Below are 22,287 nucleotides of genomic sequence, written 5' to 3' on the forward strand. Positions count from 1 at the left end.
GGTCGACGGCGTTTCCCCCCTCCCTCTCTCCTCTCTCTCTCTCTCTCTCTCTCTCTCTCTCTCTCTCTCTCTCTCTCTCTCTCTCTCCCCCTCTGCCCTTACCTGGTGAGGCAGAGAGGACGGAGAAAGAGCAACCGAGTGAAGGGACGCGGCCTCGTTTCCTTGTCGTTCGAGAGAAACAATGGCGCTGAGAGATTTGAGGAAGTTTGGTTAATTTGGGAGTTGGACAGTTCTTTGAAAGTTGCCGCTTCTTGCGTGTAACAACCATGGGCGCTGCCTGCCTGCAAAATTCTGCGACAAGCCTCTCCTCCTCCATTCTAAAATCTTATCTCCCGCCTGCTGGTGTTTTGCATATTCAAGGTGACGATTTTAGGCCTGTCATCATTGAGCCCAATTCAGATTGTAGGCCCGTTGGGCCTGCTTCTTCTATTTGTCGTTCCAACTGTGACCTCAGATGGATCCTAGCAGTGCAAGTGCAAGTGCAAATCTTGGGGTAGTTGTTCGTACAGGACGACACAATTTTTGGTTTTGGTTCATAGAGTCATGTTAAGAAGAAATTAACAATGGTTTGCATGGCAGAGGAATTCACCCGCCCATTGCTCTGTCTTAGTCCCTCCTCCATTTGAAGCCACAAGACACGTTTCCTCCGGTTCAGTACAAGCCTTTGAATAACAGTTGCTCCATTAATATATCATTTATGTGATGAAAAATTACAAGTAAATTTATCTGACTACAAACTTAAAGACTTCGACTCTATGTCATAAAATACATACTAACAACAGAGTAAATGTTTGTAAAAAAAAATTACCCTAGCGAGATGAAATACTCCATGTAAAGATTAAAAAAAAGGAGGGACCGAATAGCTTACAAACAATATCTTTTGTTGAAAATTTCAAACACTTCAAGTCCAATTCTTTGCTTAAAGCTTGAACATTTTGAATCTTAAAATTCCACTTGAAATCGGGATTTTGAACTATTAAACTTACTTTTAACCGCCAATAGTATGTTGAAATCGTTTTTTTAAACATTTTGAACTATTGGAAAAGGAAACTAATTCTTCAGCTCTTCGTGGATATGCAGTAGATAGCGAACGTCCCTTCCTTTTCGCGACGAGCCATTCATTCTAGGCCTTGAATTTTCTCCGCGCGAATACACTCACGCGCGGGGAATGTCATTTTCAGGCGGCCATTCATGTCGCCCTCTAGTTGGAAGACATCTATCTAGGACAACAATCCGGGCGGGCTCGGCGGCCGGCAAGCCCGGACACGTCACCGCAAGATCCGTAGCCCGTCCGGTCCTCATCGGCTGGCTCCTGACGCCCATCAACGCCGGTCAATCGAGCAGCTGCCGCGCGTCCTTGTGTGCCGCCGACGCGTATGCGATGCACGTTCAGCTTGCTTCGGCCGGTTTTCTTACTGCGCCTTGGCGAGACGACTGCTGTCCAACCGGCGACGCGCTGCCGGGTCCCCGGGTGCCGCGTGCCATGCTTGCTGCCTCGGCGTCGTCCCTGGCTCCATGCGTTGCGCCTCACCTGCTTAAATTCTGTGCTCGAGTTTTCACGTCTCTCCCCTTGGATTTAGTTTGCTTGCTCTGAGGTCCGGAAGACTCGAGATCCCATCACCTATTTTGCTTCGTCCCAGGCGCTGCCTTCCGCTCTCTCGTAGGAGGCGCTCCACACCGAAAGCGGAAGTTGCTTGCGCGTGAAAATCTCGCGCCCGAGCTTTGCGCATTCCATGTGGGCCGCACGGCCAGGCGGCGGCGCTCGCGATGGCGGGCGGAGGTGTTGCAGCGGGCACGTGGGGTGCAAGGGGCGAGCGAGCGGAGCTGCGGGCAGTCGCAGCGGCAAGCAGAGGCGCAGAAGAAGACGCAACAGCGGCAGGTGTAATGGCAACGAAGGAGATGGTGATTCAGGTAATCAGCAACCTGAAATGATGGGGTGGGCAAGCCGTACCTTGTTGCGGTGGCTATGGACGCCCCATCGTACCTCTACTCTCTTTCCCTCCCCTCATCTTCCTCACTAGAAAAGTCAAGATTCACCTCTTAGATTTGGTTTCATTTTCCCTTTGGGTGAACAGAAGCTTGACTCGGTGGGGAGTGATCCAATTTGGGGGAGCACCGAGCAGTGACTTAATTTGGTGATTGATTGAAATGAACAGTAGTACTAATATTTTAGCTCCTGGTCCTATCGTGTAAAAATCCAATAAATAATCACGGAGTGCTAAGTACTAACCTTGTGATCTTAGTTAAGTTGATTGTAATTTTTAGAAACAAGCCAAAGCATGGCTCATACTTAATTTGTCTGACATATTTTTCTGTTGCATCCTTCCTTGCAGACTTGCAGGATCCATGGAAATAAGATAGTGTAACATGTACTGTCTCTTTGTGTTTAAATCACTTCACTTTGCAGTACTCAATACGAGGCTTGTTGATTTTCTGAATTATTTGTGGATAAAATGTCCAGGTCAATGTATTGCAATGCGAGTTCTCAACAATGCTTATGATTTTAATCTCGAGACAAGCAACAATATGACTTATCTGCAATTGAAAAGAACAAGAATACAAAAAATTGGCTATATTATATGCATCATGTTTTGTTTCAAAATTTGAGCAACATATTTTCTATTTTTCAATTTAGTTTGATAGAACTGCAAATAATTTCTAGCAACCATTAGCATATCACTTGACCATCTTGAGTTAAATGGCAGTTAGATCCTGTTGAACCTGATACTACTAAATTTGGTATTCTTTTTTTTTCCCTACGAACACCTTAGAAAGTTTGTACCCATTACCTGCGTAATATACAGTGATATCAACCTTTTATGTGTGAATCCTGTCCTAACCGTCCATTTAACCCATGTTTCATTCAAAGTCACATAGAATCGTAAGATTTCTACACGCACTCCATCTGCCTGCAGATTTTCATGGTTGGCATACGTGTTCAGTTAACATTCAGATGAATCAAGTGTTTAAATTGGAACATAGCCGAAGATGATACAGCACATCAACAACCCGCACATGGACGCACGCCAATCACTAGTCTCGATACTCCACATCGCATCAACGGCGCAACGGAGACGTCGGCGTCGACAGAAAAAAATTGCTAAAGATGATGGAGCTGCTGCGAAAGAAACGGCAAAGTACGAGCCTGGCTGCTGTTGCCGAAACGAACATGACACGAGCTCCTTTTTCCTTTCTGTTCCCATATGCGTACTCCTATGGGTCTGCCATGTGGTGCAGCATCCAGAACGTTCCATGCATACAGGCACCTGCTTGCCACAGTGCCACCAGTTCTCTGTCTCGTCCGGGCGCATGCATGATCAGGGCGTGTGGTGGAGGCGCGGAGTGGGACAGAACGCACCGGGATCGCGGCGGAAACTTCTTTTGGGGAGTCCGCGATGGTTTTTTTCTCGGGGTTGGTTTGGGGACGCGCCTCCGATTGCTTGCGTGATTCGCAGCAGATCCTGAGGGGCAGAGCCGTGGTCGGCCGAGCTTGAAAGCGACCTTCATGGTCACGGAGCCCCTTCGCCGCGCGTAACCTGCCAGCGAGGGACACGGCACGAAGTCTCACCAGAATGGCTGGGGTATTTTATACGCCTGATGGTCGCTCATCGACCACATGTACAGGGTTTGAGTGACCGAGCAGGGTGTTTTTTTCCCGCCAAAATTATATAATCTAGCTTATAATCTATAATATAAAATAAATATACTATAGATTATAGCTAGATTATTTTAATTTATGAGCTAGGTTATCATAATCCAATAAGCTACTCTCCTCTAGCTTATAGATTATAATCTAGATTATACAATCTTGGGTGGAAATAAATAGGGTCTCAGTGCGTAGCGCGTACCAAAATTATTCTAATTTAGCTCCTGAAATCGAGCCCTTCTGACCAGTGGCGGAGCCAGGGCGGCCAGCAGGGGCATGGCCCCTCCCGAGCCTGTAAATTTTCAGCAAATATCTAGCGATATCCAGAGATGGGAAAAAGTTTAAATCTAACTACTACTGCTTTCTCATAGGCTCAGTTTGTGAGTTGTATGCAGCCAGTCCATCAACTTCTGATTTCACATCCATCAAACGGTGCTAGCTTGCCAGACCCTTCTCGCTCAGCTCAGATAGCAAACAGTAGTCGCATATGCTAAGAGTTCTTCGCTTGGCCCCTCTTAAGTCGAGATCCTAGCTCTGCCCCTGCTTCTGACGCATAGGTAGCCTGCATTATGAACTTACTTACCGGCAAGCATCACGTCCAAGTGGAGGATCCAGCACTTAGTGTGCCGTGGCTAGATCTGTACGAAGAAAACTAATCAGGCGACAGGCCAGAAGCTATCCGCGAAAAAAAAAATATCCCTGAGGAAAGGGACTCGCAATTAGTAAGGGGATATATGCATGTGCTCCAGCCTCCGGTGCAGCACATCTGAACGGAAGAAGTCCAAGATCCAACCTGATGGTGCGATGATTGAACCTGACACCGTGACCCGGTTACGTGCCTAATGGAGTCCTGGTTTAGATTTTTCTTGCGTGTAATTTTCGTCGCCAGCTGATCGGAGCACAGCTCGAGTAGTTAATGCTCGACCCCGTATTTCGCCACTGCAAAATTTGGGAATATTTGGGCGCGGGTCTTTGATAAGTTCGTCACGTAAGAGTAAAGTTGTTCGTTGATGCAAGGAGTCAACTACGAAATTTTAACCAACGCGTTCAGTCTCTTGAGAGTGTGTGCAGGAGAACAGAGGTGAGTGCAGTTCCATTCCATCGTTGTAGCTGCAATAAGTAACAATCAGCACAGTCGTTCATGGGATGATACACATGCTATATGCTAGAAAGAGCAAGTAATAGAGAGAGAAGTCACGGAGCCATCCCTTAAAGTAATTAGATTCTTGGCTGATGAACTCTAATGCAAGACATGATGCAACAAAAATAGGTGGTGGAAGTAGATGGGTGACTCCATTCTTAAAATACAAAGCACACTCCACCTGGTTACAACGAGGAAACTATGTTCCTCTAAATATACATGCTAAATCCTCTTTAGGATACACTGTCAAAGGCTCAAAGCTGGTAAATAATTACAATAGAGTTGATAGCCAAAGGACGTGGCACAAGTTGTTGCGAAAAGATAGCATGAGTCACCATGACATGCAAAATTACAAATACACATTTTCCAATAGAAAACACGCAAAGCAAGAGAGGTAGGATACAAAACCAGTTTGATATCCGATCTCTACGCATATACGACGCACCGTTTTGCAATGCGTCAAACTAAATGAAGCATGAGTCACCGCCAAGTCACCCTTATACGCATACGACAAATCGCATGCCGGCGCTTTTACAAAGCATGTCATTGCTAAATCATCTTTACGTATACACGACACCGAATTGAAATATGCCAAATAACAAAAACATGAGGCACTACTAAATCCTTGCGTACCCCTAAGAATACCGGTGGCGGCTTAACAAAAGAGAGGTGAATACAGTAATATCTGTCCTAAAAGAAAAGAATACAGTAATATCTGTGATAAGAAATTAGTTGGAACCCCTAAGTCTAGAGATGAATACAGTAATAACTATGACAATAAATTAGTTGGGTGCTTACGCTGCTAGAAAAATAAGCTTTCGTACATCCGGTTAATACGGTTAACTTTTGATCGGTACTAAAGTTGATCTGGAGCGGTCTTAGGACGGGGTCTAAATTTGAAAATCACAGGAGCTATTTTAGTACCGAGGCAAGACACCGGCCGATACTAAATATCGCATTTTAGGACCGGCTTGTGTTTTAGCCTGGTACTAAAATGTTGTGGCCATGTAGTACCAATCAATGACACCATCCGGTACTGAATGGTGACATTATATTTAAGTATCGGCCGGTGTTTTGGCCCAGTACTGAATGGTCCTTCACGGGTTACTTCAAAAAATGAATGCATCTCGCACTCAATCACATGTAATGCAGAGGTGGGATAGTAAGTAAGCTATAGGTTCAAATTCTCGGTACCGCGCATATGCATTTACGTATGAAAAATTCGCGTGACTTGTCATTTACGACGGTGCGTGTGTGCGGACCTTTGGTCGCAGCGACCGGTACTAATCCTGCCATTTACCCGGTTCTAGAGGTAGTTTCTCATGCCGTGCTAGTCTAAGGCGTATCATTAGGTACCGCATAAAGCAGCGTGAATAAGCATGATGAAGAAATGCAGCAATATTTCTTGAAACAATTGGTTTATGCCCGACTACACTAGAGTGCAAACCAATAAAAAAGAGGATAGCGAAATGAGAGAGAGAGAGAGAGAGAGAGAGAGAGAGCAGCCGGTGGCGGCGAGAAAGCAAATAATAAAAAAGCCGAGGAAAAAGGAAACGTATACCCAAAATCCAGAAAAAGATTTGAAAAACGGAGACGCGTCAGTTTAATCCATCTCCCCTCCCTTTCTTTCTATCTCCGTCCCCGTGAATCCGCACCCTCCAGCCTCCCGTGCTCCACTGGCGCCCTTCTGGAAACCTCAGCCCCTCCTAATCTGAGCCCGAGTTATTAATCTCCTTTTTTTCTTAAGCTAAATCACTTCCCCTCCGCGATTCCTAGTTGCTTCGCTTCGATCCAGCCTCGTCGAATTCCTGGTGGGGAGGTCGGAATCTTCGCGCCCAATTCGTCGAGGCTGTGAGCTGCTGCCGCTGCCGCCACTGCGGTGAGTGATCTGATCTGGTGGGCAGGTTGCGGCGCGGAGGTGGGAGCGGTTTTGGCTTGGGGGAGAAGCTAGCTATGCGGATTGAGGCGTCGCCGGATTGAGCATGAGGGGTGGGGCTGCTGGTGGTGGCGGTGGAGCGCGTGGCGTGGATGATGGGATCACCGGAGGGGCGCCTTGTGGAGCTGTTCGGTGCCGTGAAGTCGTGGATGCCGCGGCGGGGCGAGCAGTCGCTGCCGGCTGTGGCGGCGGGGCAGCCGCAGCAGCCGCTGCCGCATGACCTGTCGAGGGACTTCTGGATGCCGGACCAGAGCTGCCGCGTGTGCTACGACTGCGACGCGCAGTTCACCATCCTAAACCGGCGCCACCACTGCCGCCACTGCGGCCGCGTGTTCTGCGCCCGGTGCACGGCCAATTCCGTGCCCCGCTCGCCCGGGGACGCCGCGAGGGAGGACGGCGAGAGGATCAGGGTCTGCACCTACTGCTTCCAGCGGTGGCTGGAGGAGGAGGCCGCCGTGCGGGGAGACATGGCGGCGCAGCAGCCGTCCAGCCCGTCGATGTCCGCCGCTAGCGTGGGGAGCGACAAGTCCAGCTTCACGGGGACGAACGGGCAGATGTCGTCCTATGCGAATGTTAGCTACACTGACTTCGCGTCGATGCCAGTCCATGGCGAGGGCAAGTGCGGCGAGGATGACGGCTACCCTGAGAAGAAGCAGACTGTGATGGAGCCCGCTCCAACCATGGAACCTGCAGCTTATGGGGACAACTCATCTGATACATTCAACTTTTGTGTGCAGAGGTATGGGTCGTTGTGTTCTTTAAGAAATGGAAGGCTAACTCGTCACATTATTATTGAGAAGTGCTGTTATGTGCCACTAGAAGATTATGCATGCGCTGATTGACCGGTTAAGATCTTGCATCCGTGCTTGTGAGATGCTATTACATGTTATATTAGTTTTGGTAGAGGTGTTGGACAATGTGTACTTACTAATTGAGCCACAGTATTTTCTCTGTTGATCCTCCAACATAGACAATCCCAGTGTTGAACCTTTTGGATATTTTCCATATTTTATTGGATAGATGACACTTTTGGTACCAGGTGCATCTTCAACTCTCTACAACTATTAGCTAAAATTATTACATTACTGTTATTTGGGCTAGCATGTATGCATTAAGTTATGTGATACTAGGCCAGCACGTATCCGGTAGACTTGTTGAGCCATAATAAAATTTTCTCTATGAATGCTTTGACATAAAAAAATCCTGGTATTTGAACCTTTTGGATATTTTGTCTGGAGAGTGCCTGCCCACTGACATTGCTATTGGTATGCTCAGTACATTAGCTCAAACTGTTAGTATATTACTGTTATTTGGGGCTGCACTAACGCCTACTCACCTAAGGCCTGGTGGTGGGTGCTCCACAAGACTCAAGATCTTTGTAGGAGATAAGTTCATTTGAAAATTAGTTTGCTGTGATTTGTTTGGAGGTTATCTCTACTGGGAGGGATAATCTATTTATTGGAAGTCAAATAAGCAATAAGTGTAGATATATTCCTTCACCTTTCGCTCCATCTTTCCAACTCTCCCTGTGTATCCATAAGTGCTTCTCTCCCTCCACCACACGTCATAGGAACAGGACAGTCAGGTCCTTGACCTGAACTTCCCATGTTGCATAGTTGTCAACTGTGTTTTTCCGGATTTCATGTCAGTTACTACTTTTGGTTGTCCATGCTCCATATTGGTTCATTTTAGTACACCACTAGGGTAGTCTAATGTTCATTTTGAAATGACCAGTTATTCATGAAAGTGCCAAATGAGTATAGGAAAATTCATAAGCTGTTGACTGATGGTTAACCAGCAATGTGCGACTGGAATTGGTTGTTAATTATTGTTAATCATCATCCCTTGGATTAATTAGAAGATGAAATGTGGTAACTGAGGTATTACCATCCTGTCAACTTTTCTTTTCTCAATCTCACTAATAATATGCATGATGCCGTGCGGTCCATTATACTGACATCCCGACTTGCTTGTCCTTATTAGGTCCCCTACTCTCCTTAAAATTAAAGATACTCAGTTTGAGTTCATCATATCTATTATCCTTTTCACTTCATTTTGCCAAGGAATGTGTCTTTTCTTTAGATGAGCAGTGATTTAGCTATATTCATGACATTACTTTGCAATAAGCATCCATTTCTCGCATTAGTTGATTTATTTGTCATAGCTCTATTGAATAGTAATATCATGCACAAAAATCAATATGAATAAAATAATAGGAACGTTTTATTTTGAATTACAAGTTGCATTCCTGTTGTTAATCTAACATTTTTTGTGTGTGTGTTAGGAGTGACGATGAAGATGATGACTATGCAGTTTTCCATTCAGATTTGGAAGGGCAACACTTGCAAAATTCTGATGAATATTATGGACCTATGTATTTTGATGGCCATCAAGTTGATTGCAGAGATGATGCAAAAGAATCGACATCCCCAAGGAAAGATGTAACAGCCTTAGTTGATTCCTTGGGAGCAGATAAGAATGAAGATCATAGTGTTGATGAGTGCTGCAATGCTCGGTCTTCTTCCATGTATAGCATGGAAGTGCTGGATAATGAACCTGTGGACTTTGAAAACAATAGCTCACTTTGGGTACCTCCAGAACCTGAGGACGAAGAGGATGATCATGATGGTGAACGTGATGATGATGAGGGGGTCGATGCCACAGGAGAGTGGGCATATCAACGCTCAAGCAGCTTTGGCAGTGGGCACTGTCGAAGTAGAGATAAATCGGCTGAGGAACACAAGAAAGCCATGAAAGATATAGTTGATGGCCATTTTCGGGCGTTAGTTTCTCAACTTCTTCAGGCTGAAAAGGTACCATTAACTGATAAAACTGGCAAAGAGAGTTGGCTAGATATAGTTACCTCTTTGTCTTGGGAAGCTGCATCTCTTTTGAAACCAGATACCACCAGTAAAGGTGGTCAGATGGATCCTGGTGGCTATGTTAAGGTGAAATGCTTGGCTTGTGGTCACCCAAGTGAAAGGTAAGCAAATTCTATCTTCCGATTTCCATGCATCAGAACTCAAATTCATATATTTTGATAATTTTACATCTATATACTTCTGAGCTGCCATAACTGATACTTTATGCCAATTGAATGCTTTGTAATTCAAATGCCCTCTAATGTCACTTGCTGTTGAACTTTCTTTTTTTTCCCCTTTAATCTATTGCACTTTGAATTTCATATTGTATTTATTATCAATGCATTTCCTTGATTTCCACTTGTGTTTTTTCTCCACAAATTCCTTTACAGTTTCGTAGTAAAAGGGGTTGTTTGTAAGAAGAATGTTGCTCACCGGCGTATGTCATCAAAAAAAGAAAAGCCACAAATCCTAATTCTTGGTGGTGCACTCGAATATCAGCGCGTATCAAATTTGCTTTCAAGTTTCGATACTTTACTGCAACAGGTATATCCTGTGAATCCCAGTCTATTTTCACACATATCACATATGTTGTAAACACAAAGCACGCTGATTGGGTTGTAGACAGCTGCATTCTGATAACATTTCTTTTTGACTCCAGGAAACAGATTATTTGAAAATGGCTGTTGCAAAGATCAAAGCGCACCAACCAAGTGTTGTATTGGTAGAGAAATCTGTGTCACGTTATGCTCAGGATTTATTTCTAGAGAAAAACATTTCACTAGTTCTGAATATCAAAAGGCCACTGCTGGAAAGGATATCTCGCTGCACTGGTGCTCAAATAGTTCCCTCGATTGATTATTTGTCATCCCAAAAGCTAGGGCGTTGTGATTTATTCCATGTAGAGAAGTATGTTGAAGAACATGGGACTGCTGGAGAAGGTGGGAAGAAAATGTTGAAGACTCTCATGTTTTTTGAAGGCTGTCCCAAACCCTTTGGTTGTACAGTAAGTATTCACTTCTTGTCTCAGCTATAGTGCTTGTTTGTTCTCGTGTTTCGCCATGGTAACTTCGTACCTTTGTCTACTTTATTACTAAGGGGTAAACAAGGTCATTTGCTGTTAACTGGAAACAACATAATGAATGAGAAACACTTACTTATACCATATACTTCACCTAATTCCCCCTCCTTAAATTTTGATGATGTGGGAAAAGTTTTTAATTAAACTGATTTGAAGTAGTCAGTTCAGCATGGAGATTGGAAGTTTTATCATTGAAAATGGTTAATGGAATTGGGGTTGATTTGTTAGTTGTGCAATAAACCTGGCTGGACTAATTGCTCTGTCCATGAACAGCAATTCTAGAAAAAAATGTGTTTTTGTTTAACTGTGGACATATGTTCCTTGAATGCTTCGTTAGGAATTCTCTCATTACTTCGTGCAGATAAACTATCTGCATTACTTTTGTCAGGAAACAAGCGCATACTACAAAAATAGGCTGCTGCCACACGTCATATGTCTAACTACGTCTAATTTTCTGCAGATCTTGCTCAAAGGCGCTAATGGTGATGAGCTAAAAAAAGTGAAGCATGTTGTGCAGTATGGAGTATTTGCAGCCTACCACTTGGCTCTTGAAACATCATTCCTTGTGGATGAAGGTGCAACTCTTCCAGAACTCCCGCTGACGTCTCCAATTATTGTTGCTTTGCCAGATAAACCTTCCAGTGCTGATAGATCCATCTCGACAATACCTATCTTATCAATCCCTAGTGCTTCATCACCAAACAGTAGCCTGCAAGCACATGACTTACAAAATGATGATTTGACATTTAATAGCAATAAAAGAATGGGACAAACATCGTTGGGAGTTCGTTGTGATGAAATCAATAGCCAAAATGGACACATTACCTGTTTGCTGGACGCGTCTCAATCGTCTATTGGTCCCTTGGTTCAGCATTCAAACAATTCATTGTGCCATTGTCCTGATTGTACTAGAGATGTGAATAGAAAAATGAATCTACAGGACAGCCAACCTGGAACCACCAGAAATGTGCTGGATAATGACTTCGGTGTATTTCCTTCTCATTCTACAAATTTGTTGTCTGTTAAGAGCGATAATTCATCCACCAAGAATTCTGAGATTGGTGACAAGATAGCAGTTATGCCAGCTGCTCCTCTGAATGTACAAATTTCTCATGATGATGACAGCGCAAAGGATAATTCAGTTGCCAAAACAGATGAAATTCCAGCATCTCCTGCTGACAATCAGAGTATATTGGTTTCTCTATCTTCTCGTTGTGTTTGGAAGGAAACTCTGTGTGAGCGGCCACACCTTCTTCGCATAAAATATTATGGTAACTTCGACAAACCTTTAGGCAGGTTTCTGCGTGACCAGCTGTTTGATCAGGTTAGACTGAGGTTTTCATACATCTATATTTGCTTTACAACCTTATATTATTCTTAACTTTCGTTTTTTTACTTCAGAGCAACCTTTGCCACTCTTGTGAGCTGCCACCAGAGGCCCATGTTTATTGCTATGTTCACCCCCAAGGCAGCTTAACAATATCAGTAAGGAAACTTTCAGTAAAGTTGCCAGGTGATGGTGAACATGATGGTAGAATTTGGATGTGGCATAGATGCTTACGCTGTCCTCGAGTTAATGGGCTCCCTCCAGCAACTAAAAGAATAGTGATGTCTGATGCTGCCTGGGGCTTGTCTTTTGGTAAATTTTTGGAACTTAGTTTTTCAAATCATGCAGCAGCAAGTAGGGTTGCCAGCTGTGGTCATTCGCTTCACAGGGATTGCCTTCGCTTTTATGGGTACATTCTCATCTCTTTTCCATCTTATCAAATCGTTAAGGGTTAGCTTTCAAAAAAAATATCGTTAAGGATTGTGCCTTACATGTTGGTATTTCAGCTTTGGTGAAATGGTTGCTTGCTTTCGATATGCATCAATTAAGGTCCACTCTGTGTATTTACCACCACCGAAACTTGATTTCACTTCCCAGCATCAGGAGTGGGTAGAACAAGAAGCAAAAGAGGTAATGTGCATATGTGCTTAATGTTATGAGCCTTTGTATGCAGTAATATCTCGCTGATGCTGATTGTCAATAATTCAGGTGGATGACTCAGCCGAACTTCTGTTCTCTGAAGTTCTAAATGCACTCCACAAAATTTCAGGAGGAAGGCCAATTACAGGTTCTTTTGATGGTAACTTGAAGATTCTCGAGTTGAGAAGAAATATTGGAGAACTGGAAGAGATCCTGTTGGCAGAGAAGGCTGACTTTATGGTTAAGTAGTTTTGGATTTCTTTATATTAACGTTTGATTAATTGAACACTGTCGTACTTATGTCTGCACAAATAGAATTTCATTAGTAAAGCTGCATTCTGATTATTGGAATTTTCATCTCCCAGGAGTCATTAAAGAATCTACTGAAAAAGGATATGAGAAAGGGACAACCATTCATTGATATTCTTGAGGTTAACAAACTAAGGAGGCATCTATTATTTCTGTGTTACTTGTGGGACCAACGGCTGAAATTCATTGCAAATTCAGGTGGCAAGTACTGTGATGCACTCGCTGGTTTACGGATTGGAAGTGGGAATTGTGATTTTAGTGATAAATCAGTTGGTGCCAGTGCAGCCCCAAAGTTAGAGAAGGGCTCAAAGGTCATAGAAATTCCTTCAATTGCTAAGGAAGGGTCGTTACAGCAGAGCTCTAGTCACTCACTTCATGGTGAAGATGAGGGGCTCAACCAGGCCAATCAATCTAATGAAAACAGCTTGAGGAATGTTGCAGAGCTGAATCATGCTACCAGTGCAGATGTTAAGAATCAACTGGATAACCAAGAATCCAGAATTGGGGTACGTAGGGTTGTTTCTGATGGACAATTCCCAGTTACTACTGATATTCCGGACACATTGGATGCAAAATGGAGAGGTCAGAATGGACCTGTTCCTGATTCAAACTTGGCGAAACCACTACATTCAGTTGAAGGCACAGCAGATGATGTTAAAAGTCAAGCCAAGGCTGTACCATCCCATATTTTCACTGTCCGGTCTGGTGATGCAGCAGAAGAATTACTTAGATGGCTTAAGGTGCCTTACATGACATCAAACAGTTCCTTAAACACAACATCTGGTTCACCATTGAGATTTGCATCCTTGACTGACTACACTCCTAAATACATTGAATTGTTTTGTGAGCTATCACAGAAAGGTGGGGCAAGATTTTTCCTGCCTACTGGAGCTAATGATATTGTCATCCCAGTATTTGACGATGAGCCAACTAGTGTTATTTCTTATGCACTTGTTTCACCCATGTACTGCTTCCAGTTGTCTTATGAGAGCATAAAAAGTAGGGACAAAGATTCTTCTCTTCCATTGCCTGTCTATGATTCAGGAAATTTTAATCCGTTTCATTTATTTGAGGACTTTGGATCCCACTATGATGTCACTCCATCAGTATCTGGAGGTAATCAGGTGCACTTGAGTGTTTCTTTTGAAGATGGTGGGCCACTTGGGAAAGTCAAATATAATGTGACGTGCTATTATGCAAAAAAGTTTGAAGCGCTGAGAAGGTCTTGCTGTCCATCTGAGCTTGATTTTTTGAGGTCTATCAGTCGATGCAAAAAATGGGGAGCACAAGGTGGTAAAAGCAATGTGTTTTTCGCAAAATCTTTGGATGATAGATTTATAATAAAGCAAGTTACCAAGACAGAGCTTGAATCATTCCTAAAGTTTGGCACAGAATATTTTAAATATCTATCAGAGTCCATAAGCACTGGAAGTCCTACATGCCTAGCAAAAATTTTGGGGATCTATCAGGTATGTTGTTTAAACTTTATTCACAGTTATTACATGTCATCTGTGGGAAAAAAATTTCATCCATCCATTGATTTAATGCAATATTATGGTCCTTCAATATTAGTAGGCAGGTTGTAAGAAAAATGGTACTGACAATCAATCAACCAGAAACTTTCATAAACATAGTTGTGTCTATCAAGCATGACATCTTTTGTTTTTTTCGTATGCAAGTCATATATTTTATTGTATCCCTTTGGACCCCTGCGTTCCTCCTTGAATCATTTGATAATTCTACTAGACTCAAATTAGAATTCTTCTTTAGTTAAAACCAACTATTCACCAAATTTGCCACAAATTATATCTTATTTATGTTTTGGACCTCCAAATTTGAGTTATTATAAGTCCTTGGTGTTTGGGATCAGATCCACAGGTAATAGAGCATATAGTTAGCAAGAAACAGATATAATCCCTTTTGTTGAAAATAGTACTAAGAATAGGCGCAGTAAAGTTGTATTTATTTTGACTAAAGATATTGCCTGTAACAAGTTCCTTTGATATATGAAAATTTTGTGAGTAATGTGCCACAGAAAAATTGTTGCATACCATTATGCCTTTGTAGCCTATTATCAGTATTTTATGAACAAAATTTAGTGATCAAAGCAGCATCTTAACTTCAAAGTGTAAAAGTTCTCATTTTTTTTCCTGACTGGAAGGCGTAATTTTTCTTTTTTGACCTGTTGTCCTTAGGTTACAATTAAGCATGTAAAGGGTGGCAAGGAGTCAAAGATGGATTTGCTTGTGATGGAAAATCTTTTGTTTGGACGGAATATCACCAGGCTGTATGATCTCAAGGGATCTTCAAGGTCAAGGTATAATGCAGATTCAAATGGCAGCAACAAGGTCCTTCTTGACCAGAATTTAATTGAGGCGATGCCAACTTCACCGATTTTTGTTGGGAACAAGGCGAAGCGGCTACTGGAGAGAGCTGTTTGGAATGATACTTCGTTTCTAGCTGTAAGTTTGCATCAATTTGTTGTTCTCATCAATGCTTTTGAAAATGTAGCAGCTTCCAGGGTTATTTCTAAGCTCACCTTTTTGTGTTCAACAGTTTTTGCCCTGATTTTTTCATCAAAATCTGGCTTCCTATTAGTACCAAAGAGGGTGGTCGTGACTCATAAACTGAGCATCCTTATTTTCGATTTCTTTTTTCCAATTTAATCCTCTTTTGGCCAATATCATTTTGTTCATGACTTGTCAGGCCTATGTTCATTTATTTTCCTCAAGTTCTTGTATAGTTCCAGTATAAGGTGAGAGCCTTAGAGAGATTGACCTTATTTTTCAGATGCAAATCTTTAATACAGTATAAGTTAGAAGATCTCAGATCCTGTTGTCCTTTTCCAGTATTAGGGGAATGATGTAAACTTTGCAGATAATGAAGTATCAACCTGCTTGCCATCTTTCCACTTTACTTTGACTTTTGATTTACATGGCCCTGAGTGAAATATACTTTTGGACCGTAAGCAAATCACATGCTACAAGCCTTTGCATTGCTGTTATTTATGCTTTGGGAGCAAACGCCACAATGAGCTGATTGCTTTTAATAGCATGTTAAGCCATCTTGGTCATTTTGACTTGAATATTTGGCTCCATCACCTGCAGCGCTGATGCTTACAAGTTTCTAAGCAGTCACACAATGACAAGTTACTATATATAATTGGACTACATTTTCAGTTTTCTGATATTTTGTAGGCCTTTGACTGTACTTTTTTCTCCACCTCTTAGGACTTGGTAAGGTTCGCTTGAGACCACCAATAGGCAACAGGTCTATAGGTTGTGTGCTAGTGCGTATGATATGACAAATTAAAATACAATCTGAAACTAAATCGTAAACTGTGAGCCTTATACATTAATGAGCTCCATTGTCCTTTCAGGGAATTGATGTGATGGATTATTCCTTGCTTGTGGGAGTTGATGAGGAGAAACATGAACTGGTCTTGGGAATTATTGATTTTATGAGGCAGTATACATGGGACAAGCACCTTGAAACATGGGTAAAATCTTCTGGCATTCTTGGTGGGCCGAAGAACGCCTCTCCAACTGTTGTTTCACCTATGCAATATAAGAAGCGGTTTAGGAAAGCTATGTCTGCTTATTTCATTGTGATTCCCGAGCAATGGATGCCTGCAATAATCAATCCGAGCAAAGCATCATCAAATATTTGTGAAGAAGATTCTCAAAATGCTTCACAAGAATGATAAGAGATTTTAGGTGCGTTATGTTGGATTGGTGATGCCAGTTTTGTCCTACTGTCGTGAAGATTGCTCGACTGGTCAGTCTGGCTTGGTTACTCCAGGTGGCATTCGAAGTGATCTTCCTACCTGGACCGCGTTCTCCTGTGCTAATTGGCACAGATCCGATCGCATCATTGAATCCCTCTCAAGCATCGGATGTGTATATTCTCGAAACTGTAATTATGCCCTAGTCTTAGTTTTTCCCTCCTCATCTTTCGTCTATAATAAATCAGTTTATAGTGTCATCGCTTCTCAATTGTCGTCGCTTAATTTTGGTTGGATGTATAGAACGAGCAGGGCGGTGAATTCTTTCGTTTTTGTAAGTGGTCGTTGTATATTAAGTTCTCCGTCTGTCATTTATTTGGGGGGCTATTGCCGTCTGTCGTAATAACAAAATAAAATTAGTTTGAGGCAGATGTGGAATTCATAAATTCTTCAGAAGGAAATCGCTGATCCGCAGTTGAAATGTTTGCAACAAGAAGCCGAAACTTGCCATTAATAGAAAGTATCATCTGGCGTTGTACTCCCCCTGGTTATAACTTTTTTTGAAATAGTCCCTGGTTATAACTTATGAGGTAACAAGTAAACCACGTTTTGAACAAAATATGGCCTCTAAAGTATTATTTTCACTTAGTACTTTTTAGCACAATATATTTACTAACATAGTAAATATATAAGGGGAAAATTCATTCTACATGTGCATGTTGCTATTTCCACGTGTATATTTCATAATGTAAGATGTATCTCACCCAACGAAGAGCATGTACGTGAATTATGTGATCATACTAGACCATCTATGGTGATATATAAGTTAGATACATGACCATGCATCGAATATGTGGACATACTAATTTTTATATACTAATACAAATGTATAATTACAATATATCTAAAAAATAGGGATGCTTTTGAATTTTTTTTATATATTCCTATGAAGTATCTTAGAATTAGTATATATACATACTCAAAGTGTAAATGAGTATGTGGGCATACATACGGTAGTATTGATGGTGAGAGTAGCTACACATGAGGGTAGATAAAACTCGTCCGAAAAATTTATTCAACACGGCATGTAACTAACAACATGCGATTCAGAAGTTACTTATTTATAATTTGGATGGAGGCAGTGGATAAACCGGGTAAAAATATGCTATCTCCTAAAATTATGTTTTTCTAACTTATCAAATTTTGCTAGAGAGATTAAGGTGGTACCAGGTGTCAGATCTGGGTACACAGGACTGTACACGTGATATTCTTTTCCTAGGATAAGGCTTGGGACATGGTCCACGCTATCTGTGTAACTACTCGTAGGCTAGTAGAACTGCTGTAGTAAAACTAGTCGGATACAGTAGGGAACTATCCGAAAAGTACTCGGGTAGAACTCTTAGGCTTGTACCCGACTAGGACTTCCATGTAAACCTATCCCCTCAGATTATATAAGGGCGGATAGGACCCCCTCTAGGAAATTATGCGGCGATCATCCAGGGAATCACCCAGGAGATCACCCGATCATCATCAAAGGCAATACAAACCATACAGGATGTAGGGTATTACGCTCTCGGCGGTCCGAACTTGTCTAAACCTTATGTTACTTTGCACCTTCGAATTCCTAATCTCAACGACACTCTATCTATAAACTCACCACCTCGGGGATATCCCTTGGTGGGTGTGGCGGTACCAGGCTTGATGAAGGTGGGTGATATGGTCTGCTGTCTGCCGTGTATTATAGAGAATAGCATGTAAAGTTGGTGATCACAATGGAGTTTTTAACATAGTGGCTATCCGTAGGAGCGAATTTTCCGTAGAAATTTTTTAGTTGGAGGGGGGGGAGGGGGCGGACTCGGAAGGAAAAGAAAGGAGACGGTGGATATGTTACCCCTATTTGTTATTAACTGTTACATTGAGTTTGTATATTGTAGTGACTAATGAAAGGTATTTCCAATAATAGCATCATCCCTAACTATGTATCGTCATGAGGACGATCGAGAAGATTGCACACAATCCACTTGTTCGATAACTTCAATTCTTTTACAACTACCCATCATATTATTAGATCATGTTTAGTTGCTAATTAGGAGTATCAGAGCTGGATCAAAATTTACCAGGAGCTGGTGCACAATATAAAATGAGGCCCTATATTAAAAAACTACAAATAACCAAATGTATTGGGATTTTATTATATAACTTTATGCATGTTGCAATAATAAATTATCATAAGCATTCATGCTAAAGGAGTAATAGGTAAATCCTCCTTACCAATAGCTTCTTGACTTTTGTTAGAAGGTTTTATGTTGATGTTTTTAATGTAGCTACATAAGCAAGGTAATAAGATGGTGTTTGAAACTACCCTCCAATACGTAGTTTTATGGTGTGGTTTTATAGACACCTAATATTTAATTTCATGACTAATCAAGATTTGGTATCCGTGTATAGCTAGTTTCATCCAGATGAAACTGATTCCTTCTCTCTTTGTATCATCTTAAAATCCTACATGGTTTGCTAATTAATGAGAATGTAACTCTCCACTGATTTAGCCTAAAGAGAGAAATTTACGTGTTATGAAACCTTGAAGTGAAATGTGAGGACTCTAGGTCAGTAGAATCGAAGCCAAAGCATCACGGATCCACTTATGAGTCGTGTGAGACGTCTCTGCAGCTTCACGCGTCGTGAACTCGTGCAGGTTTTGGAGCAAGATACGGGCTAATCAGCTGCTGATCAGGGGCCTCCTCAAATTTGGGGGTGTGGTGCGGTAGCTCCAGCTGCACCATATGATCGACGGGGGTGAGGAGTATTAAATATAGATTGATAATAAAATTAATTACATAACCTCTAGACTAATTTATAAAACTAATTATATATGAATTAATTAGGTTTAATCGATTCGTCTCGCGAATCAGCCTAGTGGTTATGCAATTAGTTTTATCATTAGTTTCTATTTAGTCTTTCTAATTGACATCGAAAGCTGGTGATAGAACTAAATTTTAGCTTTTAGAATCTAAATACCCCTTAATCAAGATGTGGATGCAGAAGATTTGATTCATTTGATTTCCTATTAGTAAATGAGTTGAACAAGTCGATCTTTTTTGCAACGCACGGCCACTGAGTAAAAGGCAAACCCGTCCACCCGCAGCCTTCCATATCCCACGCAGTTCCCAATTTCCTTTCCAGATTCGCGACGCGTCTACGCCTACGCCGCTGCATATATATGATGGCGAGATGCAGCGCGACGTAACCTAACCCAACCTCGTGCCGCGCCCTCGATCCCCTCGCGTAAATACCGAGCGGGCGCATGGCGGCGGAGTGCGGCGGCGAGGGCAAGGCGGACTGCAGGAAGACGCCGTGGACGGCGGAGGAGGACGAGGCGCTGCGGCGGGCGGTGCGAGAGCACGGGCGGCGGAACTGGGCGGCCATCGCGGGTGCGGTGGCCGGCGGGCGCGGCGCCAAGTCGTGCCGGCTGCGGTGGTGCCAGCACCTGGCGCCGGAGCTCGACAGCCGCCCCTTCACGCCCGAGGAGGACGCGCGCATCATCGAGCAGCAGCGCGTGCACGGCAACAAGTGGGCCACGATCGCGCGGTACCTCCACGGCCGGTCCGACAACGCCGTCAAGAACCGCTGGAACTCCGCGCTCCGCAAGGCGCAGCAGGGCAACCCCGCCGCCGCGGCGGCGCAGGAGGACGACGATGACGCCGCCGAGGACCAGGCGGCGGCCCCGGCGTGCCTCGATCTGTTCCCGTTGATGGCCGGGGAGATGAGGGAGGTCAATGCGGCGGATCGGTTGGGCGTTCGTGAGGAGGAGGCGGTGGAGGAGGACGCGGCGTCGATCGACCTTACGCTGGGGTCGCCGGGGCTGAGCGACGCGGAGCTGGCACTGAGCCTGGGTCCCGCGCGGCCTCCGCCGAATCGTGGAGAAGCGGTTTCCTTCCGGTTGTTTCTCTGAGATGAGATACTACTTCCTACTCGTCCATGGCCCGTTGCCCTTGCAGATCGCACGGGGCGTGAAAATTTCTGTAGACTAAGCTAGCATAGTTTGACTACTAAAACCAGGTAGTCGTCTCCTAACGAAAATTCTGGGACTCAGGGCTAGCTTTTTGTGAGGAATTGTCCATTTTTACAATCCAAATTTCACCTTGAGCTCTCCAAATCTTTTGCTTTTGCTCCTCGGACTTGTGGAGCCACAATACTGATCCTGAGGCTAAAAGCTCCAAATTCTGACCGGTGTTGCCGACATGTGTGAGTGCTCTGACCGGTGTTGCCGACGTGTGTGAGCGCTGTCACATGGTTTTGCCACATTAGCACATTCCTGCCCTTTCCCCCTTGAGACAAATGAAGTCAGATGAATCCAGTTTACACGTACAACCATATTTTATTTGTCAAAATTTGAATTCTATCGTCGAAGGATTTTTACACACATCTAGATGTAAGCAGTTTTGATCCTGCAATTTTTTATATTTATATGATTTAGTAATTGCGAGCACTCTCGCGGGCTAGCGGCTAGCAGGATGCGCTCTCAACCAGGCCGGATTCGAGTCTGGCTTTCTTCTTAAATTGAAGTGGGGGTGCAGTCTGCACCTTTCCAATTGCGGTCCCACAGTCACGTACCTCCAAAATGATGTAGAAACATGATTTTGACAATCTTGTGTGCATCTGCAAGAAAAAGCAAGGCTACATGTTTCAACATTTTTTGATAGGTCAGCTTTTATTTATTTTATTTTTTTTGCCGAGCAATGCCGTACGTGGGCTCATTTTTTTTTTGAGAAAACCGGGTTGCATTTATTGATTCATATAAAGGATTGTACAGATTTCTTTACAAGGACATGTCTGAGTATAAAGAAAATTACATTCAAGTCCTTTGTACAAAACTCCCAGTCATCTTCGACACCGGCCGCCACTCAACGCCGAAGTGAACGCCAAGTTTGCAGCTTGAAGCCGAAACCGTCTCCACGAAGAAGCAACATACAATTTTGAAGCCACATCAATCGGCACATCACAAGATGTGCACCTAAATCGCTGAACGTCCAAGCTAACAATGGCCGAGGGCCATACCTTCGCCAAGAGAATGGGATCAGACGCCACAAGCACCACCGACGACCCCAAATCACCCAGCAACAAAGCAACCCTACAGGAAAGCAACCAGCCCGATTTCTCGAGCAAGGACAAAAGAACCGGCCGACTAAAAAAGTCATCGGAATCACTAACCTCCATGCAGTGGCACTGAGAAATCCGCCGCCGACATCGCCATCGTCGCCGTCTTCGTGCACACCACCATGGATACAATCCTCCATAGCGCATAACCACTGAATCCATCAGCGCCGATGAAGCCGCCACTGATGCTGGATCCGCCATGGAAGGAACCAGTACTGGCGACTTACATACTAACCGCTAGAAAATCTAGTCTACTAGAGCTATAACTAGAGTTAGCAGATATACAGAACCGTACCCGCTTCCACGCTCGATTCTCACCTCTCTCGGCGCCGGCGGCGCCGGCGGAGGCGAGGAATCAGATAGAAGCGGGCACGGGATCGGAAATCGCCGGGGGCTCTACTTTTGCTACTGTAGCAAGGGGAAAAGAGAGCCCCAGGCCTCCAGTCTTGGAACAATGGACAAGCCC

The 22,287-nt window shown here is 43.5% G+C and overlaps 2 protein-coding genes and 1 long non-coding RNA gene across 3 annotated transcripts; 2 read left to right on the forward strand and 1 right to left on the reverse strand.

The window, feature by feature from the left end:
* The first annotated feature begins 6,386 nt into the window (after positions 1–6,386).
* On the forward strand, positions 6,387–17,125 carry LOC112897666 (1-phosphatidylinositol-3-phosphate 5-kinase FAB1B-like). The gene is made up of 11 exons (XM_025966018.1): positions 6,387–7,462; positions 9,008–9,706; positions 9,977–10,130; positions 10,246–10,590; positions 11,126–11,989; positions 12,067–12,401; positions 12,499–12,622; positions 12,701–12,871; positions 12,997–14,409; positions 15,136–15,402; positions 16,320–17,125. The coding sequence occupies exons 1-11, from the start codon at positions 6,816–6,818 to the stop codon at positions 16,641–16,643; spliced, it is 5,343 nt and encodes a 1,780-aa protein (XP_025821803.1). The 5' UTR covers positions 6,387–6,815; the 3' UTR covers positions 16,644–17,125.
* Positions 17,126–19,851: 2,726 nt separating this feature from the next.
* LOC112898429 (transcription factor MYB77-like) lies at positions 19,852–20,896 on the forward strand. Its single transcript, XM_025966752.1, has one exon. The coding sequence runs from the start codon at positions 19,969–19,971 to the stop codon at positions 20,614–20,616; it is 648 nt and encodes a 215-aa protein (XP_025822537.1). The 5' UTR covers positions 19,852–19,968; the 3' UTR covers positions 20,617–20,896.
* Positions 20,897–21,421: 525 nt separating this feature from the next.
* Positions 21,422–22,281, reverse strand: LOC112897075. The gene is made up of 2 exons (XR_003229578.1): positions 21,876–22,281; positions 21,422–21,722 (listed from the first exon to the last, which is right to left on the reverse strand). It is a non-coding gene; the product is annotated as an uncharacterized LOC112897075 (long non-coding RNA).
* Between the last annotated feature and the right edge of the window lie 6 nt (positions 22,282–22,287).

The sequence above is a fragment of the Panicum hallii genome, chromosome 6, assembly GCF_002211085.1.
Source record: "Panicum hallii strain FIL2 chromosome 6, PHallii_v3.1, whole genome shotgun sequence".
Lineage (NCBI taxonomy): Eukaryota > Viridiplantae > Streptophyta > Magnoliopsida > Poales > Poaceae > Panicum > Panicum hallii.